This window comes from Biomphalaria glabrata, chromosome 11 (genome assembly GCF_947242115.1).
Source record: "Biomphalaria glabrata chromosome 11, xgBioGlab47.1, whole genome shotgun sequence".
Taxonomy (NCBI): Eukaryota; Metazoa; Mollusca; class Gastropoda; family Planorbidae; genus Biomphalaria; species Biomphalaria glabrata.
Genome location: NC_074721.1, coordinates 7,386,915 through 7,401,348, shown reverse-complemented (window position 1 = coordinate 7,401,348; position 14,434 = coordinate 7,386,915). Strand labels below are relative to the sequence as shown.

The 14,434-nt window shown below is 35.9% G+C and overlaps 1 protein-coding gene across 3 annotated transcripts in view; it reads right to left on the bottom strand.

Annotated features, from left to right (window-relative positions):
* Nucleotides 1-8,001: 8,001 nt before the first annotated feature.
* LOC106062526 (contactin-like) overlaps nt 8,002-14,434 on the bottom strand; it is a 134,948-nt gene continuing 128,515 nt past the window's right edge. For all 3 annotated transcript variants that reach the window (XM_056003767.1, XM_056003768.1, XM_056003769.1), the window contains 5 exons: nt 13,839-13,963; nt 12,925-13,129; nt 12,061-12,176; nt 10,410-10,587; nt 8,002-9,450 (listed from right to left, as the gene is read on the bottom strand). In XM_056003767.1, the coding sequence (XP_055859742.1) occupies nt 9,323-9,450; nt 10,410-10,587; nt 12,061-12,176; nt 12,925-13,129; nt 13,839-13,963 (752 nt within the window). In that variant the 3' untranslated portion in view covers nt 8,002-9,322. The remainder of the gene's footprint in view (nt 9,451-10,409; nt 10,588-12,060; nt 12,177-12,924; nt 13,130-13,838; nt 13,964-14,434) is intronic.

The following is a 14,434-nucleotide window of genomic DNA, read 5'->3' as shown; positions in this document are numbered from 1 at the left end:
CAGTACAGTCTATGACATTATTGCATGTGATCGGCCAAGAAGCAGTGCAAGTCTATAACACTTTCCAATGGACGGATAATGAATGTAATGAATGTGAGATTAGCAAGTCTTTCCATACACTTCACTGCATTCTTAATAAGTTTGAGAAGTTCTGTCTACCAAGAAAAAAATGTTACCATTGAAAGACATTTTTTTTCCAGCAATCTCAACACGAAGGAGAGTTATTTGACAGCTTTGTAACAGACTGGCCAGCACCTCTACCACCAAAACAAAAGCTAGCCTGACATACAATATATGCGGACGGGAGTGTCTCTCCAATATAGGACTCCACAGCCATATGAAAAAGTGTTCGAGATGAACCATATTCGTTTCACGACTGAAGGAGGCCAACGATGATGTAACTGACATTAAACTCAAGTCAAAGACATGTAAGTTTGATTAGCTAAACGATTCCCCAATAAAAGATAGGATAGTTCGTGGCAAATTGAATGAAAACAACCGAGCAAGACTTTTGAGAGAACCAGATCTAGACCTTGACAAGGTAGAAAATATATGTTTGGCAGCTGAGGCAACTGAATGGCAGCTTAAGCTCATGAATGAAGCAAGCGGGGTACAAGTTGTGAATTCAGCTACCAAATAACTTAAAAAGAAAAGGAAATGTGGGTTGTAGCTATTGCGGCAAGAAACACAAACCAAATCAGTGTCCAGCTTTTGGTGAAACCTGTCACAAGTGTCATAAAAAAGGTCATTTCTCGTCGGTGTGAAGATCAAAGCCTGTAAGTATAGTGAAGTCAGAAGGTCAAGATGACGCCATTGAGGAAAAAATATTTTCAATGGCAGTATTGGCTCTCTTAGTTTAAGCAACGAATAGAACTCGATAATTACTGTTGAAAATAAACAAGTCACATTCACGTTGGATAGGGGAGCACAAGTCAATATTCTCCCATATAGAATGGTTGGAACAACATCAGAAGGCTGTTCATTATATGAAGAGTTGGATCACATCCGCCCCTGTTTTAGCCTTTTATGATGTTTTACAACCAGTCAAGTTGTCTGTGGATGCTTCACAGGAGGGACTTGGAGCAGTATTAATGCAGAATGAAAGGCCAGTGGCTTACGCATCAAAATCTCTTACAGACTGTGAAAAACGATATGCACAAATAGAAAAAGAAATGCTTGCCATTGTCTTCGGAGTTAAACATTTCCATTACTATGTGTATGGACGTCCAATAAAGGTTGAAACAGATCACAAACCTTTGGAAACGATTATCAAAAAGCATTTGGCATCTACACCACCCTAGGCTTCAGCGGATGCTTCTTCGTCTAATAAAATCTAAAACACTTTTAGAATACAAGCCAGGCACTTTCCAGAGCATCTCTACCAATAAAATATCTATCAAGTGATGACTGGGATGCACAAGTTCATGTCATCGTCAATAGTTTACCTGTGTCAGATGAATATATGAACATTTTTAGCAGGCCAGTGATATTCAATTTTAGCTTTGTCATCATAGGAAAACTTGGGCCTTAGGCCTCTTTTTTACCTCTATTTTGGGCTTTACATGCCTCTTTTTGGGCCTTCCTGCCTCTTTTAAAGTTATTTATATTCTAAACTCAGATATCCTATATGTACCGTAAATGTACCTACACTAAAACTGAAATTAAAAATAACTACAAATCTAACATAGGAGTTAAAGACAAAAACAAAAAAGTAAAACATATCAAGGACAAAAAATAGGAAAGGATATCTACAACTCTAAAACTAGTAAACAATTTTAAAAAACTACTTTACAATTAGGAGTAAAGCACAAATGACAAAATACTAAAAGTAACCAAGAGCGGGAATTACTATCATTTTCAGCACTGGCCTATACAAAAAGAAGACACTAAATTACATACAACCTAGCACTAGCCTAGATAATTTACACAAATAAAAAAAAATAGACTTTAGAGCGCAAGCTCACAAATGGAAGACTAATAAAATGAATGTTTTAATTGAGACTCTTGTGTTTTAGTGTAACTGTTAGAATACCAGATGTAACGGTTGCTCCGCACACACAACAGTGTGAAACAATGTAAGTATTTTATTCAAACTAAGTGTTTTGATTTGTTTCATTTATGTCATATATGCTAGAAAAAAAACAACAACAAGCACTTTTTAAGAACGGATGTACATCAAGAAAACAAACGAGTTTGTACATTTACCTGTCAGCAGATTTAAATAAAAGAGCAAATCCTCAACAGTGTGAAAAGAGGGGGGGGGGAAGTAAAGTTCCCCTTTTAGACTTTGTGGTCATCTGCTTCTGTGGCTTACGATTAACGAGAGTGTCATGAGGCCAGCATAATGACCAACCGCCTTTACTTTTTCCCAACTAGTATGTCAAGTACCCAGTATAGCTGGGTGGACTCAGAGGCGCCCGAAGAACCCAAAATTAAGAATCACATTCTTCACCAGGTTTCGAGCCTGGACCCCAGTTCGGAAGCGCTTTACCTCGCAACCACCGCGCCTCCTATTGTAAGACTCACTTTTTAAAGTTAACTTGGTGCAGTGCTGGAGCAGAAGGTTCAACTAGCCAAAACTGCGGCCTCGTTTGATCGACCTTAAATAAAAACCACAACGAAAAGATTGGGTAAGAGAGAAAGAGAAAAAGCTTGGTGAAGAAAGTTGAATTACTTTGTGCTATTGCAGGGAATGGTATATACATTGACTAAACAAATGGTGGAATAGTCTCATTCACTAATTAGTATCTTATTGAAACCTGGTTCATAGTCCTTATAGTAAGTTAATAGCATAATATTTATACAATAACCTCATACCAGGCTATATTTAAAATTGCGACAGTCAAGCAAAAGCCTTACATTTTCAAAACGTGATAATAAACAAAGAATTGGAAGTGGGAAATAAAACGTGTAGTAAAAATATTATTATTATAGCTTTTATATAGCGCTACTTTCATGCTTATAGCATGCTCAGAGCACTTATGGTCCAATCTCATTTGTGGACCAGTAGGGAGGGAGAGGGTATCCTTGCTGCCTTTAGGCGCTCAGTAAACACAACTCTGCCCGAGTCAGGTGTCGAACCTCGACCCCCCTTCGAGGTAGCCAAGCCAAGCAAAGTTAAAGCGTACTTGGCCTCTTGACCACGCTTCCCATATATATATATATATATAATTAATCACCAACAAACAATTAACTAATTGATCATTTTTTACAATTTAATAATGTTTTGTCAGATTAAATAAATAATTGTGCAATGTTTTAACTCGATACGAAAATGGGAAATGGGAGAACAGCATGTTCAAACTTTTTCCCAGATAGACAGACAGACGGACAGACAGACAGAAAGACAGACAAAGTGAGTTGATGTAAGCTTTGTTAAAAAAAAAGTTGGATGTATAGTGCACCTCACGTTATGTCTTCTTTTAAAAATATTGTAATAACTGAAGGGAGGCAACTCAACGAGACATAGACGTTTATTTACACGGAGACATGACAAACACAAAGGGGCATCTGCCTTGATTACAGCATCTCCATGTTGGCTCTCTACTTGGGCGGAAATCGTTTTCTCTCCCAAGTCAACATCCGACTTGTTTAGTCACAGATAGTGCGCACCTTCTTTCTGCACTATCTTGGATGGCGGTGCGCATGGCAAAGTCATAACAATATACTGGGTCGATCGAAATTGCGAGTAAGGAATTGTTTGTGGTAATTTTTTGAACTGTGATCGTGAAATGTGCTTTGTTGTTGTAAGAAGGCTTGTCTTCAGGTCCGAAGATTAATGAGGAATGTAGTATTTCCCGTGGCTAGGCAGCCCAAGCTCTGACCGGCTGTCACACGAAAAATGATAAGTATTAAAATTGGTAAAATGTTCTTTTTTCACTCACGGCTAGTTGGAGAAATAGTGATAGGTGGGTCAGGGCCGACCCAAGGCATAGGCAAACTAGGCAGCCGCCGAACGACTCCGATTGGTGGGGGCCTCGCACAGGTCACAAAAGATTTTTTTTTTAATAAATAGAGAAACGCGTGCACAATATTATTGTTGCGGTACACTAGCTTTAAAATATTTTTTTTGCTCTGATTATTTTTATTTGTCGATTTTATTTTGGGCCACCAAATTCACTTCGCCTGCCCTAAGGCATCCAATTATCTAAGATGGACCCTGGGTGAGTCAGTGAACAAATTAATCAGGGCCCTCAGAAATTTAATTTAGATTTATCAGATCGGATCTCGTTAGATACAATTTCTATTAGATCATTAATTTGACCTACTTTATTGATATTAACTTTCAATAACTAACAATATTAAATACTATTTTCATGACGTGTATGTTTCTGTCTAACAGAGAGGAAGCCATAGACGTAGGTGATGACAATGTGCGGGAGGTGAGGCCCGCATAGAGCGGCAAGTGATGGGGTGGGGTCATCAAAGTGAGGACAAACTTTCTCATCAAAATTACACATTGTAATTGCATAAATAAAAATAATCACATTTATTTGTTTTGGTCATTTATATGTCTTTTATTCTTTATTAAATTAAATTAAATGTAACCTGTAGACCAGTTTGAATCAAATTTGACCAAATGTTTAAAAATCTCTGAAGGCAAAGTACTTTTATGTGTTTTGTTGGGGTTTTTTTTAGCCTTACATGTTGTTACTTCATTGTTCAATGCACTGGTTATGGTCACGTTTATAATGGTATATTATTTTTATTACTAAATAGTAATGGTTAAATCTCTTATGTGGACCAGTGAGAGGAGGGGGAATCTGGGAGAAGGTTTTCCAACCGCTCAGCAAACACAAGGCTGCTAGAGTCGGGATTCGAACTCAAGCTCCCTTGTTGAAGAAGATTTGGCAGTACAAAATGAAAGAAATATCCTGGATTGAAATAACTATCCAAGTACGATCCATTCCTGAGAGACAAAGTACGTAGGCCTACAAGTCTCAACACAATAAAAACGAATTTATTAATACACACGAAAACAAAACATAAATCCTACAGAAAGTATAAAAGCAAATATTTCTCGATTATTTTGCACAGTACTCCATCTCAACATCTAAAATCTAGTTTAAAACATCACGGTACATTGTCTTGCAGAGCATCAAAGACGTAATGGCCGCAAGAAAAAAATGCCAGGCAAAAAAAAAAAAAAGATAAAAATAGATTTTCTATCAACACACAAGAAAGAGCCACTGATGGAAATATCTTCCTTGGACCGTAATGTTCATGAAATAATAACCCCATAAGAACAACGTCATGATAAATATGAGTTTTAGTCCCTTTTATTGAAACCTAAGATGGAAATCCATCTCGATGGTTCTCCCTGCGACATAGACAAAAACAATTTTGTATGGGGGCTTCAGGTGATTGTCACTGTTTCTCCAGAAGTCTCCGAACTTTCAAAACAAGAATCTATTGAGCTTTAGAGTTTTATAAAAAAAAATATGTCAGTCCACGAATATTGCCATCTTGATTTGCATATATTTTTTTTACAATTGTGGTAAGTGTGGCTACATGCAAGCGAAGTTTTTCCAAACTTACTTTGATGAAGAAATACTTACAGTCAACGATGACGAATTTACGTCTCACTAATTTGGCAATTTCGTCTTTTGTACAAGACCTAGAGGGAAAAAAATGATTTCGATAACATTATCGATAGTTTGCAGGCGAGAAAGCACGTGAGATTGACTTGTATTATCTTTTATGTAAAATCGATTCTTTGCGAAATTACCTTTGCGTTTTATCTTTACCTATCCCTTAGTCTGTTGGGGCACCATGAGAGAGTCGTCAACCGTCCTTCTCCATTACTCTCTGTCTTTTGCCTTACATAGAACCTCTTACAATGGCATGCCCGTCCATTCTTTTATATTGTCTTCCCATCGCTTTCTCTGTCTGCCTCTTCTTCTTTTTCCTGGTACTGTTCCCTGAAGAAAGGTCTTGGCGATCCCCGAAGATATTGTAAAATGGCCATAGATTTAATCTGATTTTGGTGCCGAGGGCTAAGCCTTTGTCTTCCCATTTTATTTTTTTTCCGTATTATATCTTTTCGAAATAGCAATGTTTAAATAATAAATATAATTTATTTCGAAATTAGGAACTTTTCGCTGTTTTAAAACTTCTTGGAGGGTATCATGAGGAACTGCCGCTTAGGGCATCAAATTCCCTAGCTACGCAACTGGATGAAGCGAACAAAATGTGAAATCCTAAAAGAAGTTAATTATGGGCCGAATATTTTTATTTCCCCTTTGTGTCGGTCTTTTGTTGGAAGACTGAGTAACTGGATGTATTCTATAGTAATCGGTTGAAGTTTAGAGCAGTAGGTTGCAGGGGCGGACTGGCTATATGGGCGTTCGGGCAAATGCCCGGTGGGCCGGTACTCAAATGGGCTGACAGGGACACTAAATGGGGGTCCGCATGGTTGCCACTGTGACATATTAAATTTTTTAAGTTTTTATAGTATTTCCCTATAAAAGATCCTCTAAGCTTAAAATTAAAACAAATCTTTTTACAGACTTTTGAGTGTAATTCTAATTAAATGTAACACTTTTTTTAAGAAAAAAGTTAATAGCCTACATCCGTAGACAGTCCTACTAGTAAAGCTATGTAGGCCCTAAGTATGTTAGTCATTGATTAATATGGATGACTAGCTTGACACATGAAATGCGTAGGACGTAATTATCTTCTTTTTGAAATGACATCTGTAATAAATAAGATAAGGGAAGCGTGGTCAAGACGCTAAGTGGCTTGGCTACCTAGAAGGGGGCTCGAGGTTTGACACCCGACTCGGGCAAAGATTTGTTTACTGAGCGCCTAAAGGCAGCAAGGAAAATAGATACCCCCTCCCCTCCTCCAATGGTCCACAAATGAGATTGGACCAAAGCGCTCTGAGCATGCTATAAGCATGAAAGTAGCGCTATATCAAAGCTATAATAATAAAAAGGTAAGATTAGCTTCATCCTTTTAGGGCTTGCACACTTATCGATTAAAAAGCAACATACAACATATATTTCTTATAAGGATACATTATGAAATTGAACAGTAGCTTTGAATCCAGTTAGACCTAGAATTAGAGGTCCAGTTCGTCCCTGGTCGGTTAAAGTTTAAAGTATTTGAAAACATTTTATAGCAAGATATATGCAAGACAACAAATAGGACATCTGTTTGTCCGCTAAAAAGATATCTGCATAGCCCTTAATACGAGATTAGTTTAAGAGCTAAAAAAATGATATCTGCATTACGCTAAATACGATATCTGTATAACGCTTAAAAAGATATCTACATAACGCTTAAAAAGATATCTACATAACGTTTAAAAAGATATCTACATAACGTTTAAAAAGATATCTACATAACTCTTAAAAAGATATCTACATAACGCTTAAAAAGATATCTACATAACGTTTAAAAAGATATCTACATAACGTTTAAAAAGATATCTGTATAACGCTTAAAAAGATATCTACATAACGTTTAAAAAGATATCTACATAACGCTTAAAAAGATATCTACATAACGCTTAAAAAGATATCTACATAACGCTTAAAAAGATATCTACATAACGTTTAAAAAGATATCTACATAACGTTTAAAAAGATATCTGTATAACGCTTAAAAAGATATCTACATAACGTTTAAAAAGATATCTACATAACACTTAAAATGATATCTACATAACGCTTAAAAAGATATCTACATAACGCTTAAAAAGATATCTACATAACGCTTAAAAAGATATCTACATAACGCTTAAAAAGATATCTGTATAACGCTTAAAAAGATATCTGTATAACGCTTAAAAAGATATCTGTATAACGCTTAAAAAGATATCTGTATAACGCTTAAAAAGATATCTACATAACGCTTAAAAAGATATCTGTATAACGCTTAATAAAAATGATATCTCAGAGATACATAAGACGTCTGCATAGCACTCAAAGTATATAGAAACACACAATCTAACACACACGCATGTACACAACAGCGCTAATTCGTATGTTTAATAAATGAATTAAAATATCATATTTATTTTGATATGTAACATAATGACAATGTAAAAGGTTAAACATCGATAATAAGTTTGTTCAAAAGAATAAACTTCCACCACTGAGTATTTAGTCAGTGTTGGAACCCAATGCCTAGGTACAAATGGAATTTTTAAATCAGTATTCAGAATATGAAATGAATTGTATGTAGCATATACAAAGTATGATATAATGATTATCACAACTGCGTTCAAAGTTAAACACAAAATATTAAAATATACAACAATATTATACAATATTCAAATTAAAATTGATGGGTAGGTGAGAACCTAAATATTTCGCAAACATCACAAAAACGATTGAAATTAAAAGACTTAAATTACGTAATAAATGTTTTGTTCAATATCAAGCACATACCTTGTACAATGTTCGTGATATTGTGAATATTTACAAACGTCAGGGCTGGGCAGAGTTTCGAAAATGACCCCCAGGTATTACCATATAATCCAGCCCACAAATGGTGTGCCATAGGATGTGCATATATTGATGCCTTTCAGAACATGTTAAGTTTGAGAATGAATCGGGTTCACGTTAAGTATTTATTGCTACAATGTAGTTAGGCAAAGTACAAAACGTAATGAGACAAAAAATATAGGTCCACCCTCATCCTGACATTCTGAGTGTCTACAAGAGTTACTGCACTTGATATTGTTGGTTTCGGCATGCTGTTCATTAATTTCTCAAATCATAAGCGCTACAACATGACACACACAACTTAGTCTTATACAAGTGTGTATTGGAATGACTACGGGGTGTGGGGGCAAGAGGTTAATTAAGCGCTCTGCCTCCGAACTGAGTTTTCTGGAGTTCGAGTCCCAGTGAAGACTGGATTGTGTGTCTGGATTTCAGAGCGGCCCAGAGTCCACACAGCTTTTAAGTGTCGTTAGGTCGTTGAGTTGGCCAAATGACTTTTTAGTTAAACTTTGGCCATAGAAATGCATGTGTTTTTCATCATCAGCCCCCATAGACCGAGAGGTTTGAAATGGCTACTTTTCTTTTTAAGGAATCTTATGGATTTCAGTAAGCCAAATAAACTTTTCATTTTGAGTCAGGATAGGTACTTAAAATGAATTTTAGATAAATACATTCACATATAATGTACAAAACTCGAGAATGTATTAACAATTTTTAACTAGAAAAAAATTGTACTTCTACCCAAATAATCTTAAGAAATTCATATTTAGGTAAAACAAGCAAGGCAACAAAAGTGTACAACAAAAAGTTTGACTTTTTAAAAGTCACTTAAAATATTGCTCATGACAAGACATAAACAATAAGAAATGTCAGTTTACTAAGATGAATCTTATGGCACAAATGACAGATGTCAACAGTAACAAAAATGCAGATGACTTTAATGGCAGAGAAGAGTTCATGATATCTTCGGTCTCTGGGTTGAATAAAATAGATCCTTCTGAAAACCACATCAATAGACAATTCAATCAGTAGGCTTACACATAACATAATTAGATCATCACATTTCTATGCAATTTAAACAAAACATTGCGCTCTTAAATGAAGGCCGAGAAGGTTTCACTGTAGAAATTATGTCAAGAAATTTTAAAGCCAGGTACTTTCATTCAAAAAGAGAATTGGTAAGGGAGGTAACCAGATGGAATTTTGGAAATACAATAGTTTCAGGGGTTATTTTCCACTTTAGCCATAATGGACCTCATTCACCAATCGTAAACAAGCAACATTTAGCCACTTGATTCTCTAACTCTTCTATACAAATTACGATCTAATTTTAATACACAATGGCTATCACGTGACAGTTTTTTGTTGGTTGTTTTATCAATAGTATCACGTGACTAAATGTTGTTTGTTTACAATTGGTGAATGAGGCCCATTGAAGCATTTTTTATTACAAAGATTATATCAAATCACTCTTGTAAAAAAGTGTTATTTCTCCCGCACCTATTCTTGGGTCAAGTTGAAACTTTGCGCAATTATTTACTGATATAGACAAGACATGAATCAATTGAAAAATGTAACCAATTATACAATTAACTACTGGTAATTCAACTATTTGTGCAAGATCAACAATGGAAACTAAAACTACATTATTTGTTGGGTTTAATCCCCCTAAATAATTGTTAAGACTTTTTCTCCCTCCCAGCATTCTCTGATGAAGTTGATACTTAAAACGTTTAATTATTGCGCCTAAAAAAACATGAATCAATAAACAAAAATACTCAATTGATCCATTAATTATTGGTAATTATTTCGTTTGATATACAACAAGGGGAAAATACATTATTGAAAGATATAGTTTAAGGTCGGAGTTCTTTCCCATTAGATAAGCTTTGTTGTTGTTTTTTTTCAAGGATTTTGTATATTAGCCTAGTTTTAAGTATATAGTGTTGCCTTTACCTAGTGTAAAGTAAGCTGGTGGACTCTTTCTACCATCGCCTCCGATGCCGTAGCCTTGAACCCTGACCTTGTACACGATATTCCGCTCCACGCCATGGAGCACACCAGTTGGCGTTGCGCCTGGAAAAACTGAAATTTTTGCTGATCGGATGTCTTCCCTGGCGTCCCACCACATCGCCTGCAAGATAGACCACACTTAAACAACAGAAGCAAACATGGAGCAAAAAGAATATTTAAACAATTTCTATAAACCCAAAGAATATGTAGTATTGATTTTAGGACAATTAACTCATGACCAGACATACACAGAATAATTCCATATTTTTCTAAACTTACAACAAACCTTCATTAATTTAACCCTATGAGCTGTCATGAGCTGCTAGGTTGCTATCGATTTGCAAAATTATGTACAACTCATCAGAAGAATATTTTAATTTAATTGAAAAACTAAACTTAGTCTCTCGACCACGCTTCCCATATATAAAATTTTTTTTTTCGTTTGGTGATGTCGTTTTACTTTTTAAAAAAAAACACTCTTGGTTCACAGTGCAAAACAGGACACTGCTTGACCACGAAGTGTGATAAAGAAAACAAACTTCGACGTCCAGTTTCACCGTTCAAAACATGACATTCATCTTCTAGTTTGTTTTAGAAACGTTCGTAATTAAAGTTTTATTTTCAAACGTGCATCTCAAGTCCAACCATAACCAGGAAAGTTTGTGCAAAGCTGCATCGATTATTAAGCATGTTATTGACCATAGGGATCAACTTTATCATGGCTCGGGGTTCGTAACAAAAGGCAGTTCAGAGAACTACTTCAAGATTTGGAAACTGAACATTCACACAAACACACTCACACACACACACATTCATATTAAATGCGGCCTCTCATACCCAAAACAAATTTGTATGCGCCCCTCTCAGCAAAAAGGTTGCCCACCGCTGATCAAGATTTTACTTACAGTTTTATAGTTAATGAAAAAAAATGTAAATCTAAATGTTAGGTAATTAATTAAATAAAACCAAAGTATTGACATTACTCAGGACTGGATTTTTTTTGTTTGAGGGGTAAGTGGGGTTTAGTTTAATGAACATTCAAAGCGTTAACAAAATGAAAGGAAACTAGTAAACAATCATTTCCAGTGGACCAACTAAATGATCAATGGAAGAAACATATGCTGTTCGGTGCAAAGTTAAAGGACAATGTGTGATCAGGGCCGGCTTTAGGCATATGCAAGTAGGCAGCCGCCTAGGGCCTCCGATTGTTGGGGGACCTCGTTTAGGAGTAAAAAGAATTTCGAAACTTGTATCATACCTCAAATATAGCAGAACACTAGGGCTCTACAGCTACTAGCCTAACTCTAAGTCTCTTCAACGACTCAATGTTTATTGGCTAATGTTTAAATCTAATTGTTTGACTTGTTATATTAGTTAGAAGATCTTTGTTGTTCATTATTTTTTTTGCCAGTTTAGCTGGGGCCGCCATATTTATTTTGCCTGGGTCTCCAATTTCTGATGCCGTCCCTGATGTAAGGTTAAAAGACAATATGTGATGTTAAAGGGCCATAGATGAGGTTAAAAGGCAATAGATGAGGTTAAAGGGCAAAAGGTGAGGTTAAAGGACACATTCTTGAAGTGTGTTGACTTCTACCTTGTATCCTTGCCTGGTCTCCTCGCCTAGTTTCACTGTCACACCTCGCCACATGATTCTGACGCTGTCATTCCCATGGGACATGACAGTCACATACTCGGGATAGTAGGCAGGCGCTGAGAAACACAGAAAAAAAAATTATTTGAACTCTGACACCAATTGTTACAAAACTTTTTTTCTTTAAATTTTAAATTAGAACAATAACGCACAAGACACAAACGTTAATGATCAGCGTCCAGACCACATAACACTGTCCAGCAGTCAACGTTAGCAAGAAATTGTACATAGTTCATGATCCTTTGCACTGTGTATTGGAATATAACCGCCTTAGTTCATGAATTATGATTTCATCGTATTAAATATTAATTTATTTGTATCACAAAGAATGAAAACAAAACTCGGAATGTGACTTCAGCCTTCAGGTAAATCAGAAATTGTTCATGGTTCATAGTTATACGTAGAATTATTTTCAAAATCAACTCCTCAAAAATATTTTAGTAACAGTGTGTATTTAAATAAGTATTCATAAGTTCTATGCTTAAGAAAACCGACAGACACAAAGCTACACTACATTCAAAACGTTTTTTAGATTAGTTTCTCATTTTATCTCTCGTGATTATGGTTAGAATGTTATCACAGCGCCTTGAGCCTACATTTTGTTTGTTAACAGCGCTCTATACATTAAATTATTATCGTTATGTTAAATTTGACGAATGAGTAGTCATTCTCTGGCGCTGCCAGGGGTCGAGTTTCGCTAAAGAGAAAACAAAACTCATTGTAGTCTCTTTATCAGTGTCCATTAAGGAATTTTCTGGTTTATTATTGTTATTGTTATAATTATTATTAATGTAAAAAGAGACCTACGTCTCAAGTTCAAATTGAAGTTATAGTTGTCAGTCTTGGGCCCCATGCCTGCGTGGTTGATGAACTGAAAGTTGAAGCAGTAATGCCCTTCCGGCTCCATTCCTATCAGAAGCCCACTGCTTGCGTTGCCATAGTAACGGTTAAACAAAGCCTCTCTCTCATTCTGTCCGAGACATAGAGTCGTCGGCTCCTCCCAGTAATTCACCTAAACAACCAGAATACAAGTACAATACAAGTACAATACAAGTACAATACAAGTACAATACAAGTACAATACAAGTACAATACAAGTACAAATAGTGGCGCCGTGGCAGAGCGGTAAAGCGCTTGAATTCCGAACCGGGGATTTTTAATTTCGGGATCTTTGAGCGCCTTTGAGTCCACCCAGCTCTGATGGGTACCTGACATTAGTTGGGGAAAAGTAAAGGCGGTTTGTCGTTGTGCTGGCCACATGACACCCTCGTAAACCGTAGGCCACAGAAACAGATAATCTTTACATCATCTGCCCTAAAGACCACAATATATTCACAAGATATATATAAAAATTGTTAGAAATTCATAATTAGACGAGTGTTTAAAAAATTTAAAAAAAAAAGAAAAGTTCTTCTTTCAGACATCGTGATTTAAAGGAAAGATGGTGTAGAAGTCATCTGTTTCTGTGCATGTCAAAGTTTACTAGATGAGTGCTAGCAGTATAAATACCTAGAACAATGGCTGAATATTAACATACTACACAAGTCTTACTTAAGCAAAAAAAAATTCAAAAACTCAACAAAAAAAAATTAATACGTATTATGATGATATTTAATGATTTAGTTTAAGAACATTTTGAATGAGATAATCCCCATACTCAAACGAATATATAGACATACAATACGAATAACGAATAACGTTGGCAAGAGCAGTAATCCTACCTGATAAGCAAACACTGTACCCCGTGCTGCCTCCCTTGTGTTAGGAATGGGCTTCCAAAAGACTATGGCGGCTGTTCCATTGAGAACCTCAAATGTTTCAAAAATTGGTATCACATTGGATGGCACTGGAGCATAGACGATATACATTAAATAAAAGTCAAAGAAGTAGGTGAACATTTTAATGTTGTTGTGTTTTTAAAACAATGTCATTTGCTTACACTCCTAAGTATGAAGATCTTCGTATAACATTGCTACAAAGCTTATATCAACTCTAGTACAAATCCAACGGATGAAGAAGAAACTTTGTATAATTATTCATTTTCAAAGACAATCCCCCACCACCTAACCCTTAGAGTAGACTGTTGAACAGTTGGGGCACCATAAAAGATATAATGACTACATTTCTCCATTTCTCTCTGTCTTTTGCATTAGATAGAATTTCATTTAATGACAGGCCTGTCCATTATTGTATGTAATCTTGCCATCGCTGTCTGTCTCTTCTTCTTTTTAATGCTAATGTTCCCAGAAAGAAAGTTTTTCGAGCCCTGAGGACCTTGTGATGTGGCCGAAATGTTGTAAGCTTTTTTTTTTTTTTT